The 23,793-nt window shown below is 41.2% G+C and overlaps 1 protein-coding gene across 6 annotated transcripts in view; it reads left to right on the top strand.

The window, feature by feature from the left end:
• The window catches only part of LOC135575258 (mesoderm induction early response protein 3-like), a 39,797-nt gene extending 17,242 nt beyond the window's left edge, over positions 1-22,555 (top strand). For all 6 annotated transcript variants that reach the window (XM_065044700.1, XM_065044702.1, XM_065044701.1 and 3 more), the window contains 4 exons: positions 16,095-16,189; positions 18,254-18,381; positions 18,570-18,715; positions 18,823-22,555. In XM_065044700.1, coding sequence (XP_064900772.1) covers positions 16,095-16,189; positions 18,254-18,381; positions 18,570-18,715; positions 18,823-19,280 — 827 coding nt within the window. In that variant the 3' untranslated portion in view covers positions 19,281-22,555. The remainder of the gene's footprint in view (positions 1-16,094; positions 16,190-18,253; positions 18,382-18,569; positions 18,716-18,822) is intronic.
• Positions 22,556-23,793: the final 1,238 nt, after the last annotated feature.

Here is a 23,793-nt window from a genome sequence, read left to right as displayed (position 1 = left end):
TGATGATTTTGCTCCCATAAGGCAGTTCCCACCTACATTACAGTACTTTTTTGAGATCATGATCAATGATAATCTGATGACATACCAGAATCAGGAGAACATAGCTGGCTATGTAAGTGAGCCCCACTCTCTTCATTACTGCACTAACATTGTGCTATGTCAACCCCAAACTCGTTCTACCATACAGTTCTATATGTCTTTGGTAGAGGGTAGAGAGATTGGCTTGAATTTACAGTGGAAAATGAGCTACTGTTGTTTGTCCCTAACTTGATTACTCCCCTAAATAAAAATCAGAGCTTAAAATGGAGCAAGGATGGTTCTTTGTCCTGTATTTTAACATGTGTTGCATAAAGCAGAAATGGTCTATGAGCCCTGGTAGAAGTTAGTGTGGGGTCCTGGTCTGATTTCAGGCTTGGGAAGGTTTTGAAGTGATCCCAAGAGTGAGATTAAGATACAAATGAGGTGAGATGCTGCTGAACTATTTATTTTATTTTTATGCCTGAGGACAGAGTGATAGAATAAGTGGAAAAAGTTAGGAGGAAAATTAAGCACATATGCAAGAAGCAAGATAAGCCAAGGATCCAAAGACTGTCTTTCATTGGCCAGCTCTCAGGTCCTGGTGATGGATGGCTCACTCTAAGATGTCAGGTCCTTGTTGGGGAGGGGCAAAAAAGGTCTTTGGTGATTAGGTTTTTATTGCAGTTGGTGGGGGGCTGTCATGGTTTAAGGCAAGGCAGCAACAAAATGTGGCAGATGGTCCCTGTTAACCTCTTACCTCCCACCACCCCTTTCCTTTAAATTGGAAAGATAAGGAAGATAAAGAGGAAGGAAGAGAGACTTAGACTTCAAGTTGGAAGGTTTTAAAGGGTTCTACTAATGCTACTAATAAATAGAAAAAATATACAAAGTATACAAAACCAATCTTGACTGCTCAATGTGGAGCTGGTGTGGCTCCAGCTGGTGCAGGCCAGGCCCCTGGAAGTCATGGGCAGGACTTCACAGCAAACCGGAAACCCGTTGCAGGGATTACAGGGCCTGATGCCTATAGAGCACAGGCAGATGGACAATGTCCACTCTAGATGCCAGCAATGGTCAAAGAGAGCTTGACCCTCATGATGGATCTCTTATATAGGGGGTGTGATGATTATGGGATGTGAAAAAGGTAGTAGGTATGCGCTGGGTAGAGACTTGAACAGGAACAGCAGCATTGGGTCACCTCCTCAGAGAGTGACAATCATACAGCAGTATAACTAGTCATTATGTAGGGTTCTAACAGGTATTATGCAACTAAGCAAAAATTATCACTGTCGATTACTGTCGATATCTATCACTGTCGATATCCTCAGGTTCCTTCCGTTCCAGTGATCTGCAGGTTCCACTTCTTTCTTGGCAAGTACCGAACAAAAGGTCATCGGGTCGCAGGGCTAGCTTCTTTTGAAGTTCCACCTGTCTCATTTGTTATCCATAGTTCACCAGTCTAGCATAGAAATCAGCAACCCTAAGAATAGCATTTATCAATGTCTTAACTAAGGGTACAAAGCAAGCATAAGGTAACCACGCTCATGGTTCTAGGTAAGAACTATACAGGGGACAAGCTGAGACTTGCAGCCTTAGCAGCACATCTTATAACACTGATATAGGCCTAAAATCCTAATTTCCTACAACAGTTCCCCATTTTCTCTTTAAAATTTCCCAATTTACTGATAACGATAATAAAGCTTCTGTTGATTCAAGAGATTACAGCAACAATTACAAAACATTAACATACGTTGAATCAAAACAAAAATGATCACAAAGACAATTACAATGACAATGACAATCATCAAAATCTTCTTCACTAACATTCCGAGATCAGGAAACCAGGAACTCATCCATTGCCACAGGTCTGCAACACCCCAGTTAGTGTCATCTTGTTGAATTTGCTGCATAACATGACTAACTTCCTAGATTTTATCCACTTCAGTAATCAGTTGCTTACTCTGATCGATATACATACAGCAACTGGAGTTTAGCATGGTACAGACACCTCCTTGCAAAGCTAGCAAAATGTCTAAGGCCATTCGATTCTGTAAAACAATCTGAGATAGGTTACGCAATTCTTGAATTTCTGGTGTCACTCCTTGATACCAATGCATATAATTTCTGATCTGAGTAAAACTGTTTTGCAGATAGAGCAAGTACTGTGTTACTGCCTCGTCCCCTTCCAGGAGGGCAGTTTTGGCAGACATAAAGGTAAATGGTACTGCCAAAACTAGCCCGAACAAAACTTCAGCAGGGCTGAGTTTAGTAGTAGCATGAGGAGTTGTACGAAGATCCCATAAAACAAGCGGTAATGCCTCAGGCCATTTGAGACCTGTGTCTGCAGTGACTTTTGCCAAACGATATTTAATAGTGCGATTCATCCACTCTACCTATCCAGAAGATTGTGGATGGTAGGGCATGTGAAAGGCAGCCTGTATATCAAGAGCAACATAAACTTGCATTAGAACAGCAGCAGTAAAGTACAGTCCCCTATCAGAATCAATAATTTCAGGGATACCGTACCTCGGAATGATATCACGAAGCAGGATCTTAACCACAATTTTCAAATCGTTCTTGCAAGTAGGAAAGGCTTCCACCCAGTGCGAAAGTTGATCAACAATAACAAGAATGTACTTATATCCCACAGAAGGGGGGAGTTCTGTGAAATCAATTTGCAGTTTCTGGAAAGGAAAGTAAGCAGGCGGCTGCTTGCCAGGGACTGTTGTGACCTTTGTGACCCCATATTTCTTGCAAAGAGTACAAGAGCCAGTCAGGTGTTTTGCAGCACTGTAAACTCCAGGCACTGCCCACAACTGTTGGATTTTAGAGGCTACAGCTTCAGGCCCCCCATGAGTACGATCGTGAATCCAGTGAGTTAGAGGAAGGACATACCTCATAGGCAATAAGGGTTTATCACCTAGTTTCCAGATGCCGTCCTGTTGCGTTGCTTCCCAGCGTTTCCATTTGTTGAGCTCTTCTTCATCCAGTTCATCATAAAGGGCAGGACCAACAGGAAAAGGAAGAAGGGTAGCAACCACAGTCGTAGCAGGAGATACATTGCGGACTGCTGCTGCTCTCGCCGCGGAGTCGGCCAAGGCGTTGCCATGAGCGAAAGAATCAAGGCGTTTAGTATGAGCAGGAATGTAAATAACAGCAATTTCTCGCGGTTCCTGGATAGCGAGCAGCAAATCATGAATTAATTGTCCATGAGCAATAGTACGACCGGCGGAGGTCAAAAAACCACGTTCCTTCCAAAGTGCACCAACAGAATGACAAATGCCAGAAGCGTACTTTAGAGTCTGTATAGATATTAACTCGAAGACCTTTAGCAAAGGTTGCAGCACAAGTCAAGGCAATTAGTTCTGCGGCTTGTGCTCCAAGTGCTGGAGAGAGAGGTTCAGCAAAAAGTACGCAATTTTCAGTGGCAACAGCAAAACCAGTAAAACGCTTACCATGCGGATAGTAACTTGATCCGTCTGTGAACAGGTTAAGGTCAGGGTGGGCAAGAGGAACATCTTGCAAATCTTCTTTGGTTTTAGAATAAGTGGTGACAAATAGCACACAGTCGTGTGGGTCATTGGAAAGGTACACCTCAGGTAGAAGGGTGGATGGATTTAAGGGTTTTGACTGTTTTAAAGAGATATTATCAGTCAGTAACAGGATGGCTTCGTATCGATGTGTGCACTGCGGTGAGAGAGACTTGGTAGCATATCGGGTTAGTAAAAGTTCAACTTCATGAAGCATGGCAACAATCAATTTGTGACCCAGAACAAGTGGGCGAACTTTTTCCGCTAACTCCACAGCTGCTGCTACTGACCTAAGGCAATGTGGTGACCCTTTGATAACTGGGTCAAGAGCAACTGAGTAATAACCCACAGGTCTTTCATAGGGTCCATGAGGTTGTACTAGGACCCCCTTTGCAATGCCACCCTTCTCGGTAGCATACAAAGTGAAAGGTTTAGAGTAATTTGGCAGGCCTAAAGCTGGGGCTGTGACTAAGGCTTGCTTCAAAGATGCAAAGGCATCGGACAATTCTGGCGTCCAGACAATTGGCTCTGGAGCTTTGTCCTTTGTAGTTTCAATAAGTGGTCTAGCTAGTTCGCTAAACCCTAAAATCCATGGTCGACAGAACCCAGCTTGGCCAAGGAAAGCTCTCATTTGTTTTTTAGTAACAGGTGGTGTAATTTGAAGAATAGTGTTGATTCTGTCGGGATCAATCTTTTGAACTCCTCCTGCTAAAACAAAGCCCAGATATTTTACCTCTGGTTTACAGAATTGTAACTTAGCTAATGAGGCATGATGACCCTTATGATATAGTCGAATGCAAAGGTGCTCTGTATCAATTGCACAGGCCTCCCGAGTTCGGCTAGCAACAAGTAAATCATCAACATATTGAATCAGTGCAGATTTGTTTGGCAATTCAATATCTTGGAGATCATATTTGAGAATTTGTGAAAACAAGGTAGGGGAAGCAGTAAAGCCTTGAGGGAGCCGAGTCCAAGTCAATTGGCGACCTTCCCAAGTGAAGGCAAACAAAGGTTGGCTTTCTTCTGCTACAGGTATGCTAAAGAAAGCTCCTGTCAGATCTGAAACAGTGTACCAGTGCACCCAAGATGGAATCTCAGTTAAAATTAAACTTGGATCTGGTACAACTGGGTGCGGAGCTTCAACATAATCGTTGATAGCCCGTAAATCTTGTACAAAACAGTACTCAGGATCTCCATCCTCATCTAGTTGATTTTTACTTACTGGAAGAATTGGGGTATTAAATGGACTCATAACAGGTTTTAGAATCCCTTCATCGAGAAAGGTTTGAATTTGTTTTCGCAAACTCGGTAATGCAACAGCTGGTATTGGATATTGCTTAATAGCAGGAGGGGGACCACCTTTAGTTTTAATAACAACCGGCAGCGCAGACTTCAAAAGACCAATATCTTTAGTTGTACGACTCCAAAGTCCAGAAGGCACATTCCGCAATTCCCACGGAATGGCCACTTCTTTCTTCGGAGTATGATCTAGAGTGAAAACACTTCCAATAAAAATCAATTTAGCTTTACCTTTACCATAGGTTAATTGAATGCCAAACTCTTGTAAGAGATCTCGTCCCAGCAAAGAAGTTGGTGCCCCCGGTGCAACAATAAAGCGAGCCCATGTAACTTTATCGCCTAAAGTAACAGGGAGTGGTTTAGAGATGTGGTTAAGCATGGTTGAGCACAGAGCCTGTAACACCCTTGATAGCAATCATTTCCTGCAATGTTTGTGGCACATCAAAGTTGAGAAGCGAGAGTGTAGCCCCAGTATCTACTAAGAAAGAGACTGATTTTCCATTAACATCAGCTAAGACATGGCCTGTAGAGGAAATTTCTAAGGTCATTATGCAATGCTTACTGAGAGTAGCTACGACGATATGGAGGCGGCGGAGCAGAAGGGGCGTCAGTAATACCACCAAGTTGACAACCAGCAGTGGCAGCAGGTGCAGGTAGAGTAGCTCCTGGTTGATATTGGGGTCGCAACGGGCATTCACGTTGCACGTGTCTTAAATTACCACACCAAAAACAGGTTAATTGTGTTGCGTCATTCGTAGGGTTGGTAACAGCAGGGTTTGTAACAGGGAAAGAACCCCCCATGGGTGGAAAGGAACTTCCCATCCCGATTCCTCTGCCGAGGAGTCCCCGGCCCCGAGGGAAGCGAGCTCGGAATACCCCTCGGACTCCTCGGGGATACCCACGTCCCCGAGTTGCAGAAACCCCCTGAGCTATGGCTACAGCTAGTAAGTTCATATCTTCCTGTCTTTCTCTCTGATACCGTCTACGTTCGACCTCACGTTCTTTCTCCTGCCAAAGGCGCTCAGCCTCCCTTTCTAACTGTAGCTTAAGTTGTTGCTCTTCTGTATGGCCGTTATACACAAAATTAGCAACAGAGAGAACTTTTTGTAAATTCTCTGCTTGCCAGCCAGGTATATGTTTTTGAAAATGTTTTCAAATATCAGGGGCTGACTGATTGACAAAAATGCTAATAGCCAATGGTTCCTGAAAATTATCTTCGGTCATTCCTCCATACTGTATTAAAGCTTTTCTTAAGCGGTGCCAAAAGTCTCCCGGGTGTTCATCAGGAGCCTGTTGGCACTCTGTAACTTTTGACCAATTTGTCACTTTTTCATCACACTTTTGAATTGCTTCAATCAGATTATCAATTGCAACTAAATAGGTAGCTTTTTGGTCCTCCTCATGTAAGTTCCAATTTGGATCTTGTTCCAGCCAGGGATTACATCCCTGTGTCTGTTCAGCCAATTCTTTATCTTTAGCCAGGATCTTTTGTTTTTCCTCATGTGTAAATAATTCGGACAAAAGTGTTTGCATATCATTCCAGCTGGGAGAGTAATCTCGGGCAATAGTTCGAATTATTTTAGAGCATTGCTCCGCATCATCACGGAGTCACAGCATTTTATCATACCAGAGTAAAAGATCACCAGGTTTCCAGGGGTAATGTGTAGTTACCCTGAGAAGCGGTGGCTGGTTGCCAGCAGTACTACGACCAGCTCTAGGATTAGCCACATAGGATAAAGTCATAGGGAAAATACCTGCAGATGAATCAGTTTTGGACTTAGAATTGTCACTTATTTTATCATCCAGATAAGCAAGTAATTGGTGTTTATTCATGCTCTTCTGGAGTTGCTTTCATTTTTGTACATCAGCATAGTGAAACCACAAATACAAATAGTCCATTTGTTGGGGCTGGCGGTCCTCCAGGATTTTACGGAGAGACTGCAATTTAGTTTCTTCAAATGAGCCATAAATCGGCCACCGATCATCAAGGGAAGCCCCAGCCACTCTGCTTATAAAAGGCCAATCATCTTGGCAGAGGGCGATTAATCTTTTTATGTGCAACCCTGCGGTTCCTGACAACCTTCCCCAATTTGAAATCATTTCAGCCAAAGGCATATTTTTAGGAACTGAGGGCCCAGCCCCCATCCTTGTAAATATATTTAGAGACTTGAACTCTAATAAAAATATAAAGAAAAGAAACAAATCGGGAGAACAGGAGAGACTCAAACTCACCTGTCCCTGGCCAGGTCCCGTTGTTTCAGTTTGTGCTGCAGAGTCCCATCTGGGGTGCCAACTGAAAAAGGTAGTAGTTGGGCACTGGGTAGAGACTCGAACTCTTGTGGGTTACTCTGAGCAGTATTTATTGTAGAAGATTCACAGGAACAGCAGCGCTGGGTCACCTCCTCAGAGAGTGACAATCATACAGCAGTATAACTAGTCATTATATAGGGTTCTAACAGGTATTATGCAACTAAGCAAAACTTCATTGTCTATCACTGTCGATATCCTCAGGTTCCTTCCGTTCCAGTGATCTGCGGGTTCCACTTCTTTCTTGGCAAGTACCGAACGAAAGGTCATCGGGTTGCAGGGCTAGCTTCTTTTGAAGTTCCACCTGTCTCATTTGTTATCCATAGTTCACCAGTCTAGCATAGAAATCAGCAACCCTAAGAGCATTTATCAATGTCTTAAGTAAGGGTACAAAACAAGCATAAGGTAACCACGCTCATGGTTCTGGGTAAGGACTATACAGGGGACAAGCTGAGACTTGCAGCCTTAGCAGCACAGCTTATAACACTGATATAGGCCTAAAATCCTAATTTACTATTTTCCTACAACAGGATGGAATACTTAATTGGTCAGTTCTAGTCACCTGTTCCATCCACCCCTCCTCAAACACACCCCTCACAGTGGAACATGGGAAAACTTACAGTCTGTCTTGGCTACCGTAGTAATAAATCTAAACCTGAACGTCTTCAGCATTCCGTTGGTCTTCTTATCAGCACCAAGTACAGCCTCCGAGGAAAAATATGCAGGCTAAAACTCAGAAAAGTACAGCCACCTAGAAGAACTTAGCTGAAAGAAAAATCACTAAAAGAGAACCACTCTTGTTTTTAACAAAACCAGGACATTCTACCCCTTATTCCATACCATTTGAGTCATACCCAAATCACTACTGCTTTCTGCCTGTCTTCAAATGTATGTACACATAAAAATATGTATATCACTAGTTCATGAGTGCGGGTCTCTATCAGAGCAGTCTCTCTTGAGGCAGGAGAGATGATGTGCAATCTGGTGCAGTTCGTGTCCAGGAATTGTCAGAGATGTCAATCTCAGGAATGTTACTGGACACCACTTGATGAGGTTAGCTCAGGGTTCATCACCACCACTGCATCAACCTGAAAGACACTTATGGAACACTGTTAGTGTCATGCAGCAATTCCCATCAAACAGTTTGAAATTGAGTATTCTCACCCAGAATCACATCTCCTTGAGATACGCATCGGACTTCACCATCCTTCAGCATCACCCACCAAGTACATCCAGGCCCTTGAGCAAAAACAATCCCATGAATGGGTCTGCCTTTGCCCAAAGCAGGAACAATCCAGACAGCTTTTCCTAACATGTTCCTTCCATGCACCACAGGGACTTTATCCCCTTCTGTTGTATGTAAAAGCTCTTGACTGAGCAGGGCCAGCTTGATTGATTGATCCCCTGGTGTTAACTAACCAGATGGCTTGTGCCAAATTCTTCTCCCAATTTTTAAAAGCTCCACCTCCTATTGCCTTCAGAGTAGTTTTTAACAAACCATTGTATTGCTCAATCTTCCCAGAGGCTGGTGCATGATAGGGGATATGATATATCCATTCAATACTATGTTCTTTGGCCCAGTTGGTTATGAGACTACTTTTTAAATGAGTTCCATTGTCTGACTCAGTTCTTTCTGGAGTACCATGTTGCCACAGGACTTGCTTTTCAAGGCCCAGAATAGTGTTCCAGGCAGTGGCATGAGACACAGGATATGTTTCCAGCCATCCTGTGGTTGCTTCCACCATTGTAAGCACATAGTGCTTGCCTTGGCATGTTCTAGGGAGTATAATATAGTCAATCTGCCAAGCCTCCCCATATGTTTATTTTAACCACCTCCCCCCATACCACACAGGCTTTAACCTTTTGGCCTGCTTGATTGCAGCACAGGTTTCACAGTCATGGATAACCTGTGAAATAATGTCCATGGTTAAATCCACCCCTCGGTCCCAAGCCCATTTATATGTTGCATCCCTTCCTTGATGCCCTGAAGCATCATGGGCCCACCGAGCTAGAAAAAGTTCACCTTTATGCTGCTGGTCCAAATCCATCTCAGCTACTTTAATTTTAGCAGCCTGATCTGCTTGCTGATTGTCTTGATGTTCCTTAATGGCTTGACTTTTAGATACATGGGCATCCACATGCTGTACTTTTACAGTCAGGTTCTCTAGTTGAGCAGCAATGTCCTGCCACAATGGGGCAGCCCAAATAGGCTTGCCTCTGCGTTGCCAGTTATTTTGCTTCCACTGCTTTCACCACCCCCACAAGGCATTTGCCACCATCCATGAGCCAGTATGAAGTACTGGCCACTTTTCTCTTTCAGCAACGTCCAATGCCTACTGTATGGCTTTTACCTCTGCAAACTGGCTTGATTCACCTCATCCCTCATCAGTTTCTGTGACTTGTTGTGTAGGACTCCAGATTTCCACTTTTGATGTTTTCCTACAAGATGACAGGATCCATCAGTGAACAGGGCATACTGCTTTTCAGTCTCTGGTAATTCATTATATGGTGGGGCTTCCTCAGCACACATCACCTCCTCTTCAGGTGATGCTCCAAAATCTTTGCCTTCCAGCCAGTCTGTGATAATTTCTAAGATCCCTGGGGGATTAGGTTTCTGTATTTGAGCCCGCTGTGTGATTAATGCAATCCACTTACTCCATGTAGCTTCAGTTGCACGATGCGTGGAAGAAACCTTACCCTTGAACATCCAGCCTAGTACTGGTAATCAGGGCGCCAGGAGGAGCTGCGCTTCAGTACCAATCACTTCTGAAGCAGCTTGAACTCCTTCCTATGCTGCCAGTATCTCTTTCTCAGTTGGAGTATAATTGGTCTCTGAGCCTTTCTATCCTCTACTCTAAAATCCTAGAGATCAACCTTGAGTCTCACCTGGTGCCTTTTGCCAGAGGCTCCAGGTAGGATCATTGTTCCCAGCTGCAGTATAGAGCATGTTCTTAATACCTTGTCCTGTCCGGACTGGTCCAAGAGCTACTGCATGTACAATCTCTTGTTTAATTTGTTCAAAGACTTGTCGCTGCTCAGAGCCCCATTGAAAGTCACATTTCTTTCGAGTCACTTGATAAGGGGGGGGCGCACAATCTGGCTGTAATCTGGAATATGTATTTTCCAGAAGCCCACAACACCTAAGAAGGCTTGTGTTTCCTTTTTGCTAGTTGGTGGGGACATAGCTGTTATTTTGTTAATCACCTCTATCAGGATCTGGCGACACCCATCTTGCCATTTAATACCCAGAAACTGAATCTCTCAGGCAGGTCCCTTAACTTTACCTCTCTTTATGGCAAAACCAGCTTTCAAAAGAATTTAAATTATTCTTTCACCTTTTTGAAGACTTCTGCTGCTGTATCACCCCATACGATGATGTCATCAATGTATTGCAGATGTTCTGGAGCTTTACCTTGTTCCAGTGCAGTCTGGCTCAGTCCATGGCAGATAGTAGGGCTGTGTTTCCACCCCTGGGGCAGTCCATTCCAGGTATACTGGATACACCTCTAGGTAAAAGCAAACTGTGGCCTGCATTCTGCTGCTAAAGGAATACAGAAAAACGCATTAGCAATGTCAGTTGTGGCATACCACTTGGCTGCCTTTGATTCCAGTTCATATTGCAGTTCTAACATGTCTGGCACAGCAGCACTTAATGGTGGCATAATTTCATTTAGGCCACAATAATCTACAGTCAGTCTCCATTCTCCATTAGGCTTTGGCACACGCCAAATAGGACTATTGAAAGGTGAGCAAGTTTTACTGATCACTCCTTGATTCTCTAGGTGTCGGACCAGTTTATGAATGTGGACCAGGGAATCTCAGTTGGTGCTATATTGTCATCTGTGCACTGTTGTGGCAGCAGTCGGCACCTGTTGCTCTTCGACCTTAAGCAGTCCTACAACAGAAGGGTCATCAGAAAGACCAGGCAAAATAGACAGCTGTTTAATGTTCTCAGTCTCTACAGCTGCTATAGTAAAAGCCCATCGATGCCCTTTTGGGTCTTTAAAATACCCTTTCCTTAGGTGGTCTATACTGCATGGAGCATCTGGACCAGTCAAAACGGGATGCCTTTCCCACTGCTTTCCAGTTAGGCTCACTTCAGCCTCTAATACAGTCAATTCCTTAGATCTCCCAGTCACTCCTTCAATATTGACAGATACTGACCCTTTATGATTCGATGGCATCATTGTACACTGTGCACCACTGTCTACCAGGGCTTTATACTTGTGGTTCTGATGTATCAGGCTGCCGAATCCACACAGTCCAATAAATTCTGTTGTCATTGTCCCTCTCCTCCACCTGACTGGAGGCAGGGCCCCACTAATTCATGCTTTGCACAGTTTCTGGTAGGGAGACAAGAATCCCTCCTACTCTGGCTGGAAAGCCTCCCACTGGAAACTGGAGCAGCTTTTCTCTTGGGAGCTTTCTTTTTCAACTCATGTACTCATTCCTGTAGGTCAGCAGTGGGTTTTCCATGCCAATTACTCACATGTTCTCCCTGGTCACGCAGAAGAAACCATAATTCATTTCGTGACATGTTGCATTTCTCTCAGTCTGGTGCTGCAGAAGGGCGTGTTCTACTAATAGCTGTGGCTCGGGCTTGTGCATGTGACGAGTAGGATCTGTCCTCCCTCTTGGACAGTTTGTCACACAGTTTCTCCACAGCTGTGACACAGGCTTGTAGGGGAGAAGAAAGAGTATCTTCATACTGCCGCAACATGTCCGCTACTTCACCCACAGTTGATAGATCGTCTTCTGAAAGGGTGAGTAATCCTTTAGTGCGGGCATAAGATGGTGGTGTGCTCTGCACAAGCTTCCGCATTATACCTCGGGTACATGGCACTTCATCAGGATCTATAACTGTTAATGGGTTACTGTAAATTCTCTCTTGCACAGCCAGTTCTCTCAGATAACTAATACCTCTCTCCATAGTAGTCCATTTGGTTGGGCGGCATATGATATCATCTTTTAAAAGGTACCTGATTTTTACTGCTGACAAAATTCTTCTCCAGAGGCTTTGACTTCGTTTCTTTTTTGCAATTGCCTTATCAATGCCACCATCTCTGGTCAGCGATCCCAGTTGACTGGTTTCACTGCCATCTAAGTCCAAACTATTAGCCCCATTGTCCCAGCATCGAATGAGCCAAGTGACAATTGGATCGCCTTCATGACGGCTAAAGTCTTGTTTCATAGTCCTCAGCTCCTTCAGAGATAAGGAGGGTTCTATTAGCTCATCCTTTGATGGTCACTTTGTTTTAGAAGGACTCACTGGTTGCTTTCCTATAGAATCCAGGGGTAGCAGTGGAAGGAGTTTAGAAAGGGCTGTGGGAGGAGCTGTAGAAGGGCCCTCTGGTTGCTTTGCTGTAGAATGACCCTCTTCTTCCTCATCATAACCTTGTTCTATTCCAGAAACAACCTCTCCCTGCTTTGTTGTAGAAGGACCCTCTGCTTCCTCTCCCTGCTCTTCATCTTCCTTCATAACGGATTCCAGTCATGCTTTCTTTTGCTTCCTCTTTGTTGGGGCAACCAATACTGCTGAAGTCTGAATGGCCACATTACATGTTGTGGGGGTCTGAGTAGATGCAGAAACTGACATTGCAGTTGTAGTGGCTGCTCTGTCCAAATCAGGAACTGGAGTTGCTGCAGAGTCTGTGGAGGGGGGTGCAGTAGCTGTTACAGGCGTTTCAGTGACTGCAGTGTTTGTAGCTTTAAAAGTGGCAACTCCTGCCACAGAAGTTAGAATTGCTACAGTCCTCGTAAACAGTTTTATCAGCAGCAAAGACTGACACACGCGTTGCAGAGACCCAATAACACCAACAAGATTTGCTTAAAGGTCCAGGGATATTCAAAATTCCCCAAAGCATCTGTAATTTGCTCTAATGACACAGGCAGAGAATAGTTAAATAGCTCTCCTAAAAATCTCACTCCTGAAACTGAGAAAACAAAAGGCACAGGTCTCTTTAATTTCTTCTGCTTCTACCAGAGAATTCCAAAAATGCATATTCCTGAAGTATGATAACAATGAGTTGAGATACATCATGAACTTAACTAAAATCACATAAATCAGTGATACACAACCCAGGGCCACAGCTAAAATAACAAGTTCAACTCTACTTCCAAAAGTAATGTTCTGCACAAAAACATAAATAAGAAGAATTAACCCCAAAAAAGGCATTATTAAATCCAAATAGATTTGCAACAACATCCTTTAAAGTCAAAAACAAACTCAAACCACAGTCTGCTTTATGACCCGTAAAGCACACAGATCTAGCGTTTCCCAAAATTTCCTCCCACCAGAGGATTCAAACACAAGACTGCGTACATCAAAGCCTGATGCTCTCTCACTTACACTACCCGGTAAGCTGTTTACATTAATTGTCAGATACTGCTCATAGCCCATCTCAGTGAAAACCCCATCCCTGCTCCAGCACAATAAAATCTGTCACAATTTCTCATGCAATTCCAAGTCACGGCACCAATAGAACCTGTCACAGTTTCTCTTATCCTCGTATACACTCTCTCTCTCTCTCTGTACGGTCTCGTTCCCCATATGGGCCAGTAGTTAAATCTGTCACGGTTTAAGGCAAGGCAGCAATAAACCATGGCAGATGCTCCCTATTACCCCCTCACCTCCCACCACCCCTTTCCTTTAGATTGGAAAGATGATAGGAAAGATAAGGAGGAAGGAAGAGAGACTTCAAGTTGGAAGGCTTTAAAGGGTTCTACTAATGCTACTAATAAATAGAGAATATATAAAAAGTATACAAAACCAATCTTGAACGCTCAATGTGGAGTTGGCATCACTCCAGCAGCGGCAGAGCTGACGTGGCTCTAGGTGGTGCAGGCCAGGCCCCTGGAAGTCATGGGCAGGACTTCACAGCAAACTGGAACCTGGTTGCAGGGATTACAGGGCCTGAGGCCTATAGATCACAAGCAGACAGACAAGGTCCTTTCTAGATGCTGGCCATGGTTGAAGAGAGCTTGACCCTTGTGATCACCCTCTTATATAGGGGGTATGACAGTTATGGGATGGTATACTCAATTGGTAAATTTAAGTCACCTGTTCCATCCACCTGCCTTCAAACACCCCCCTCTCACAACAGAACATGGGAAAACTTATCAGTCTTTCTTGGCTACTGTAGTAATAAATCTAAACATGAAATTCTTCAGCATTTTGTTGCTGTTCTTATCAGCTCTTGAGTACAGCATCCGAGGAAAAATATGCAGGCTAAAACTCAGAAAAGTACAGCCACCTAGAAGAACTTAGGTGAAAGAAAAATCACTAAAAGAGCACTGGTCTTGTTTTTTAACAAAACCGGGATAATGGGCATTGCCTGAATGCACTGCAGACCTCGTCCCAGATGTTGGTGGCTGATATCACTTGAGCTTACACAAGCTTGCTTCAAGCATTCTTTGAATTTTAGCAATTCACAGTGATCATGCATTTTTTGCTTTAACTGACTGTATTTAAGCATTTACAGCAAGCCCAACAAGCAAGCAACGTAAGCGTTTCTGTCTTGTTCATCAGAACAAGCAGGTCTTGAGACAATAATTCATATTATTTCAGCAAGCAAGTTTTGAGACATTAATTTGCAACACCTCAGCCTTCCACACTCACACCGTGTGCTAAGAACCACCATTCCTCACAGTTGGTATATTCCAGACTCAGAACTGGATCCAAAGGGAATTTGAGTATTTACAAATTAGGTGCTGTGAAAGTTAAGTATTTAAGGTAAAGCTGAAGGGAACAATAAGGAATATGAGTGCTGCTTCGGAAAGCTCTCATACAAGAAGAGATTGTGTAGAGTTACAGGGCTGTATCCTTAGCCCTACACCTCTCTAAGATTTAGATTCTTGGTTTGGGATTGAAAAATACCTCTGCCCATTTGTGGGTCAGAGCCACAAATTCTGTCCTAAGGTCTAGTAGTTCCCCCCTAAGTCAGATGGCATTTATACCCTCATTAAAAATGGTAAAGGCTGATAACACTGTTAATGCTTGTAACCATTGTGCTATGATCTGCTCTACTCACTGAAGTTCACTGCTGTTCTCAAGATGAGAGTTAAAAATCCACACTTCTCAAGAGAAGTTCTTAACACTGGGACTATACGTGGCGATCTATTTTAAACTTGAGAACTCTGTAGTAAGGAGCGCAAAATTAATGGGGTGAGAAAGAAAGAAAGAAAATGGCCTTGTAGTGGAATGGTTATCACCTTCATCTGGGAGCAGAAAGGTCTTGGTTTCAGTGACTGCTTCCAGAAATGTTTTGAAATGTGTTTGTTGGTTGTTTTTTGTTTTGTTTTGTTTTGTTTTTTTTTCTTTTCTAATTGGCTTTAAAAGACAGCTGAACAGATCACCATTATGAATGTAAGATACCTGAAATATTCCTCCTCTATAGGCATAAATCCATAATCAAGAAGCAACAATACTTGAGACAAAACTGACCTACTCAAATAGTTTGAGCTACTTTGTTTTAAAACTTATTTTTAGTGATTTTTTTGGTTTTAATTTATAAAGCTAGAATTCAATTTTATCTTAAAGAGATTGTTCCTTCACTCTTTTTTTTTCCAATAGCCACTATTCTTTGTATCTGCAAGAAGAAATATTCAGAAAAATAATATCACTGATACCTCAGTGATGTTATCAAATCTTGTGGTTTTTTTGATGACAAACCTCTGAAGAAATAATAAATTAAGTCTTTTAAATGTCCTTTGCCCTCCAGGATAAAATATTTCAGAAATCAGACTCTTTTTTGAGTCTTTATAAACAAGAATGTTAGATTTCAGGTAGGATATCTGTACAGTAGAGGAAAGAACATGGGTCTAAATAACTGAAATATTGGGGTTTTTAGAGTGCATGCATTAGCAACACAAATATTTTATTCCCTGTAAAAGGTTAGTGAGTGAAAATAAGTTTATCATCCTACTTTTGCAATTGTTTAGAAGAGATGACGGCATGGACAGAAGAAGAATGCAGAAGCTTCGAACATGGACTTCTGATTTATGGAAAAGACTTTCATCTCATACAGAAAAATAAGGTTAGTATTTTACTGTTAAATGGAAGAATTGGTAGGTGATATGATGCTGAAAACTTGTAAAAGCAATGCATTTTTCAGAATCTGTGCAGGAGAGTGAAATAAGAACCAACTTATTTAAACCAGCTTGGCATTTTTGTGCTAATTTTACCTCCGATGTCATTGGAAAAGCTAGGTGTTGCAAGATGAGTCAGTGTACTCTCTCTGAAATCTACTAATGTATTCCACACCATATGGCATCATGCTTATCAATAAAACTAGGGGGTGAAGGTTGGCAAGGGCTGATGCTGCTTGGGTACTGACTGGGCATCGGTTGGTTGGTGGCGAGCAATTGTTTTCTTTTCCATCGCTTATTTTTCTTGGGGTTTATTTTTCTCTCTCTTTTTTTTAACCTTTTTTTTTTTAAAAAAAAAAAAAATCATTAAACTGTCTTTATCTCAATCCACAAGTTTTCTCACTTTTACCCTTTCAATTCTTACCCCCCCCCCCCCCCCCCCCCATCCCCTGGGGGAGAATGTGCAAGCATCTGTATGGTCCTTAGTTGCTGGCTGGGGTTAAACCACAAGTTTTTTTCTTTAGAAGACTGTTTTTTTGTTTTTCAGGTAAACTTTATAGGCTTGTTGTTCAACAACAGTCAGATAGTCCTGCTCAACACTTGGTTTAATCTGTTTTTTAGAGAAGTTCTGTTCTCTAACACTTTGCTGTGATAAATATTTGGGTGCTTCAGATTTTAAATGAACCTTACCAATAAACATTAATTCACCAGAGATACAAAGAAATAATTTAAAAATACTTTTCCGACATGCAACATAGCATGTGAATTGATATATCTGTGTCAAGGTTTGATTGCAGGGTGACAATAAATTGAGGCAGATGCTTTGTTAACCCCCAGGCCCCCTTTAGCCTCCCCTCCCCACTAAGTACAGGCAATTGGAAGGCAAAGAAGGACAGAGAGAAAGAGAGTTGGAAAAAAATTAAAAATGTTTTACTAATAAAATAGAGAAAATAATACAAAATATACAAAACCAATCTTGGAAGTCCCGGCAAAGATCAGCACTGCTCCAGCAGCAGCAGAGCCTGCACCCAGAAGTCCTGGATTGGACTCTGCAGCAAACCGGAACTGGATTCAGTCTATCACTAGGCCTCAGTTTGCAGGGATGACTCGCAAAGTTCTCCCCAGATGCCGGCCATAGTCGAAGAAGAGGAAAAAGGGACGAGATCCTCATGATCTTCCACTTTTATATTGAAGTATCACGTGAATGGGATGGAATACTTAGTTGGTCAGTTTTAGTCACCTGTTTCAGTTTGCTCCTTCTTGCCCCTCTTGCAGGATGTGCATCCTTATCAGCGACCTTGCATTCCATTGCTATGTCTACCAAAACATGTATCTAGCTTTCAGAAAAGTGCAGTTAGTAAGAAGACTTTAGCTGAAAGGAAAATTCACTAAAAGAGAAACTTGTCTTGTTTTTAACAAAACCAGGACAATCCATCACTATGGACCAGAATTTGTCTAAGTACCCTAAGTCTTTTTTGTTTCACTTCTCTTAGGTTATTGATTTGCTCAGCATTTTCCATCTTGAGAGAACCCATCTTATAGTTTAAAAAATTATTATATAGGTTATGAACTGAAATGCTTCAGATGTAGATATAGTTTCAACCTAGTTTAAGAACAAACAAAAAACCCCACTAATAATGAAATACAATAGAACAGATGTAATACTTACTTAGAATAGAATATTTCAGTTGGAGAGGACCCACAGCAATCATCTATTCCAACTGCCTGACCACTTCAAGGCTGACCAAATGTCAAAGCATGTTAGTAAAGGCATTGTCCAAATGCCTCTTAAACATTGACAGGCATGGGTCATTGACCCCCTCTCTAGGAAACCTGTTCCAGTGTTTGACCACCCTCTTGGTAGATCTCTTTTCAGGTCTCCTGATTTAATTGGTTTGTTCCAGATACTAGAACAGTAAAACTAGCAATATTGCAGGAATATAGGCACTGGGGAGGTGACAAAACATAATTATTTGCCGTTATTTTTGTCAATTCTTCTTGCCTTCTTTTAGGTAAGAACCAGAACAGTTGCTGAGTGTGTGGCTTTCTATTACATGTGGAAAAAGTCAGAACGTTATGATTACTTTGCTCAGCAAACAAGATTTGGAAAGAAGAGATATAATCATCATCCAGGAGTTACGTAAGTAAAATGTTATCGGAATATGTTTTTTGTTGCAAATCGTAAATGTAGAAGATTTTTTTTTTTTTTTCTTCCTGTCATTGCAGTGTAATGCTGCAGTGGCTATGGCAACTGAAATTAAACCCATCATCGTTTTTAGGCCTTGTTTTCCCATTAAATAACCCATGATGAATGCCATATTCTTTAAGGGACTACATGGATCGTTTGGTAGATGAAGCTGAAGCTCTTGGTGGAGCAGTACATTCTTCAGCCTTAACATCTAATACTCGAACAGAAACCATTCCTGATCAACAGCTAAGCATTCTGAACTCTATCACTGCCAGTGAGTTGACAGGTAAATCAAGGGGGGGGGGAGGGGGAAGACACACAACACAAACTTTTTGTTGTAACTGTATAAACAACTATTTCATTTACATTTTGTGTTATTTTTTTTTTTTCCAGCATTGACAAACAGTGTAGCTACAGTCTGCCATACTTCAGATGAGAACTGCCTGGGTGATGCCTTTCCTTCTATGGACAGCTTACCCCGAGCACCAGTTAATCATGTGCCTATTGGAACAGAAGAATTGCTTAACTTGCCTAGCAATGGTGAAACTGATTGTTTTAATTTATTTGAGACTGGCTTTTATCATTCAGAGCTAAACCCAATGAACATGTGCGGTGAGGAGACAGAAAGACCTGCAAAGAGATTGAAAATGGGAATTGCTGTCCCGGAATCTTTCATGAATGATATCTCTGTAAACAGCCTTGGTGTGGACTTTGAGAACCATGCACACCATATTACCAGTGCCAAAATGGCTGTTTCAGTGACTGACTTCAGCAGTCTGTCTGCAAATGAGACAAATGGTTTTATCAACACCCATGGTCTTCACCAACATACTGCCCTTCACTCAGAATGACTGTGGAAAACGAAAAAAAACAGTGGGTACTTTATGCAGTAGTAATAGTAAATTTGATGGGAGCTATCAGATTTGCTTAGTCTTTCACTGGAAGTTTGAACTTTGACATCAGTGATGTCTTTTTATGTATAGAACTATATCTTGATTTATCAAGAGTAATTCTGTTTTTCAGTCCATAAATGTGGAAATGTTTGGCAGAGTTTGGAACTAAGAGAACTCTTTGGTGCAGCTTTAAGCTCTGCTTAATTTTTTTTTTAAAGCCTGTAGACAGAGGCCACCATTTCAAAACCAGCACAGAATATCTGAACTGATTGGAGGGTCTTTTTAGTCTAAGTTACTTTTGCCGTAACAGATGCAGTATAATAACAATGTTTACAGGTACCTATCCTGATCCCTGCTCAATGTAGCATTTTTTTTTATTCTTATAAAGGCAGGGATAGGTTTCTTTAACTTAAACTGCATGAACATAAAAGGATATTTTTTTAAATAGAACCTTCTCTCATGTGATAATAAACTAGAGCACTTCAGTTTAAAAAACCAGCAAGTTCATCTTGGTGGAAGCTAGCACAAGGTACTTAACATGAGTAAAGTATGAAGACCTACACTTGGATGCTGTTGCAAAATTATAGGCCATGGCTACCTTACACAGAAGTAATTATGCTGCCAGAGGTATCTGTGTACTTTAAACTTACTGGCTTAAACAGATGCATTTTAGGCTATTGTATTTGGATGAGTTTTGTCCACAACTGTGAAGATTAATATACCTATGTGACAACTTACCTAAGGCAGATGATGTATAAAGCTACAGTCTGCACAGCTTAGGATATACCACTAAACAAACATTCTACATTTTAGAAGCCATCTTAAATTGTTTGGAACCCTGCAGTTCAAAGTGCTACAGTTTTGAGGGACTATCTAGTTTATATATAAGTAGTAGAACCTTGAAGTATGTATTTGAAAGTTTTTCTTCAGTGTGGATTGCATTTACTTGTTTTGGCAAGTCATTGGCTCAAAAATGGCACTTCGCCTCCTTGGTCAAATAAGAAAGAATGAGTAAAAGTGTTTCCCATAAAAGCAACTATTTAACTTCAGTAATTTTTTATTTTTAACACTGAGTGCAATTTAGCCATCCACAAAGTTTGTCTTGCAAATATTTGTCCTAATTCTTGCAGAACATTAGTTTGGTAGAATTACCCCTTTCCCTCCATACTTTTTCTTTGCACTGTTTGTATTACAAATTTAATTGCCACGAACTTGTTTTCATTATTGAACTGATTAAGCTTGAGTTGTTGATATTTATAATAGTTGCTTCAAGGTTATGCTGAGTAATTAATAGTGACTTTAATATTTGAAAGGGAAGAGGGTATTTATTATGCATACTGTGAACTGTATTGACATCCTGAGTTTTGGATGTAGCATATGGAGTTTTCTTTACAGCATTGTAATGAAGATGATTGCTTTGAAGCGTTTATGCAATAGCACACTTACCATATTAAAACAAAATAGTTTAGCACAGTGGACAAAAGTAATTTTGTAATCAGTTCTTAATTTATCTGAAACATGTAATTCTAGTAAGTACACAGTAAATAATGGGTAGTCTTGGGCCCTGTGTTGTACTCTGACATTTTTAGCCAGGTTGTCAGCTTCTTGTTGATGTGTTTTGTGCTGAATAACAAATTTTATGTAATTTTGTAAAATATTGGCCATAATCCTTCATTGTTATACATTTAAGTTGATGGGTTTACAGTGAGTGTCTGGTCTGTATAAAAATCATTCTAAAAAGATGAATGCTTATACCAGTTGCACTTAAATGAACATGTCCATTCTCATTAGCTGATGCAGTAATATATTCAATTTATCTATGCATTGCTGGGCTCTTAATGTAGACAGAGACTTGTCTAAGGTTTGGGTTGTCAGCAAGTTGAATGGACACTTTAGTTATTAAATAAAGACTTTTGACCAAAATTCAGAAAAATTAGGAGAGAAAAATGAATTCCAGCTACTTTAATAGATTTTAAAATGCTGATCTTATTTAGCTTGTTGGCTACCTAGCTGGTATTGTTTACTTTTAATTCATTGTTAAAATAAGGCAATAATTTGCAAGAGTTTGTAAATATGTACATTCTTCATACCTTTTTAGATATCTATTTCAGTATTTTCTCATTATTTCTGTGTATAGTAACACTTGTGCATGCTTGTTGTGACATTCATAAATTTGTACCACTATGACTATCCATGTAAAATAGCTATTTATTGAATTTTTATTTTAGAAGCTGGACTTAATTATTTTTCTCTCAGTTTAAACATTTATAATGGAGAACTTGTTACTGTTTATTAAAAGAATTGTGTTTTGAAAGTCAGCATGAAGATAACGGAATTGGAACCATATGAAGAAATTATATTGGTTCTTTGGTAAAGTGCATTTCTTATAACAAACTGTGATGAATTCTTTGTCCTCTGCCATATTTTTTCCTTCATACAAACAAACCAAAAATCCATAATGGGTAATTGCAGTGTTGGTAAATGTATCCTTTTTATGTCCAGGGTATCTGAAGAGGATAGCTGATTCATTTAGAAGTGTAACTGGTGCTGTGCTTATAGCAATACTTTGATTACACATATGTCATCTTCTCATGCTAGGTTTTAGTTTTCCTCTTGTTATGGTCAAACTGCTGAATTTACTTGAAGGATACTAAATTGTGTATTATTAGGTCAATTAATTGTGCAATTGTTTCCTGGTTTTAATTTTTAAAACTGAGGGTCAAAAATGTATTAAAACTTCAGATCAAGTAGAACGTAGCGATATTACTTCATTTAACCAAAGTTTTTAGGTGAATATTTCAACTTTGAATGTAAACTAATGGATAAACTGACCAACAGGGACATTATTTGTCCAGCTCTACAAGCACATTGTCTACAGATGGGGAAGCTAAATACAGTAATATATAAAATAATGACAAGGTTACTATTTTTTTTATTCCTATTTTTCATTGGAAGAAGGAAAATACTGTCATTTGTAAAATGCAGTAGGTATGGCTATAGTCCTCTTAATAAAACAGATTCTAGTTATTCTAAGTACCCTGTGCATAACAATAAATTTAGTGACAATCAGAACATGGTTTTAATATCAGATGTTCAAAAGGAATTCGCTATTGTTGCATTGGTACATATTTGTACATAAACACAGATATTTTTTTTTTTAATTAGCATTATTTTGTATTTGTTGTATTTAATACCTGGTGTACAATTCCAGAAATAAATGTCTGGAAACTGTTCTTTACTTGTAAAGACTTTCATGCATCTGCATTATGTTTGCTACTTCCTTTTCAGAATTATTTAGCAATAACTCTAACCACATTTTAAGATAATCTGAGTACTGTCGAAGTGCACACTACCACTCTACTTAATGTTACAGATGAAATATTCTAGAAGCAGCAGTGAGATGTCTTATGAGCACTAGCCCTTGTTCTCACAGAGGACTTCAACTTACCAGATGTCTGCTGGAAATAGAACACAGCAGAGAAGAAACAGTCTTGGAGGTCCCTGGAGTGTGTGGAAGCCAACTTCCTGAAACAGCTGGTCCCTGAGCCAACTAGGGAAGGGGCCTTGTTGGAATTGGTGCTGGTGAACAGGAAAGGACTTGTGGGTGATGTGGTGGTTAGAGGCTGTCTTGGGCACAGTGATCATGAAATGGTAGAGTTTTTGATTCTCAGAGAAGTGAAGAGGGGGGTCAGCAGAACTGCTACCTTGGACTTCTGGAGGGCAGACTCTGGCCTGTTTGGGAGCCTGGTTGACAGGGTCCCATGGGAGGCAGTCCTGAAGGGCAAGGGAGTCCAGGAAGGCTGGACATTCTTCAAGAAGTAAATCTTAAAGGCACAGGAGCAGGCCGTCCCCATGTGCTGAAAGATGAGGTGGGGGGAGAAGACTGGACTGGCTCAACAGAGAGCTTTGACTGGAATTCGGGAATAGAAGGAGAATTTATGACTTTTGGAAGGAAGGGCAGGCAATGCAGGAGGACTACAAGGATTACAAGGATGTTGTGAAGTTATGTGGGGAGAAAATTAGAAGGACCAAAGCCCAACTAGAACTTAATCTGACTACTGCAGTAAAAGACAAAGAAAATGTTGCTATAAATACATGACCAACAAAAGGAGAGCTAAGGAGAATCTCCATCCTTTAGTAGATGCAGGGGGAAACATAGTGACGGAGGATGAGGGAAAGGCTGAGGTACTAAATGACGCCTTTGCCTCAGTCTTTAATAGTGAGACCAGTTGTTCTCCAGGTACCCAGCCCCCTGAGCTGGAACAGAAAGAGGGGGAGGAAAATGAAGCCCCCATAATGCAAGGGGAAATGGTTAGCAACCTGCTACACCACTTGGACACACACAAATCTATGGGGTCAGATGGGATCCACCCAAGGGTTCTGACAGAGCTGGTGGAAGCATTCTGTCATGACAAAATCTCTGCCCTGGGGAGGCAATGCACAATGTTTTCTGCCACGGGGTGGTGGTGTG

The sequence above is a fragment of the Columba livia genome, chromosome W, assembly GCF_036013475.1.
Source record: "Columba livia isolate bColLiv1 breed racing homer chromosome W, bColLiv1.pat.W.v2, whole genome shotgun sequence".
In the NCBI taxonomy this organism is placed as follows: Eukaryota; Metazoa; Chordata; class Aves; order Columbiformes; family Columbidae; genus Columba; species Columba livia.
The sequence above is the reverse complement of the archived record's forward strand: the minus strand, read 5'-3'. Positions and strand labels throughout refer to the sequence as shown.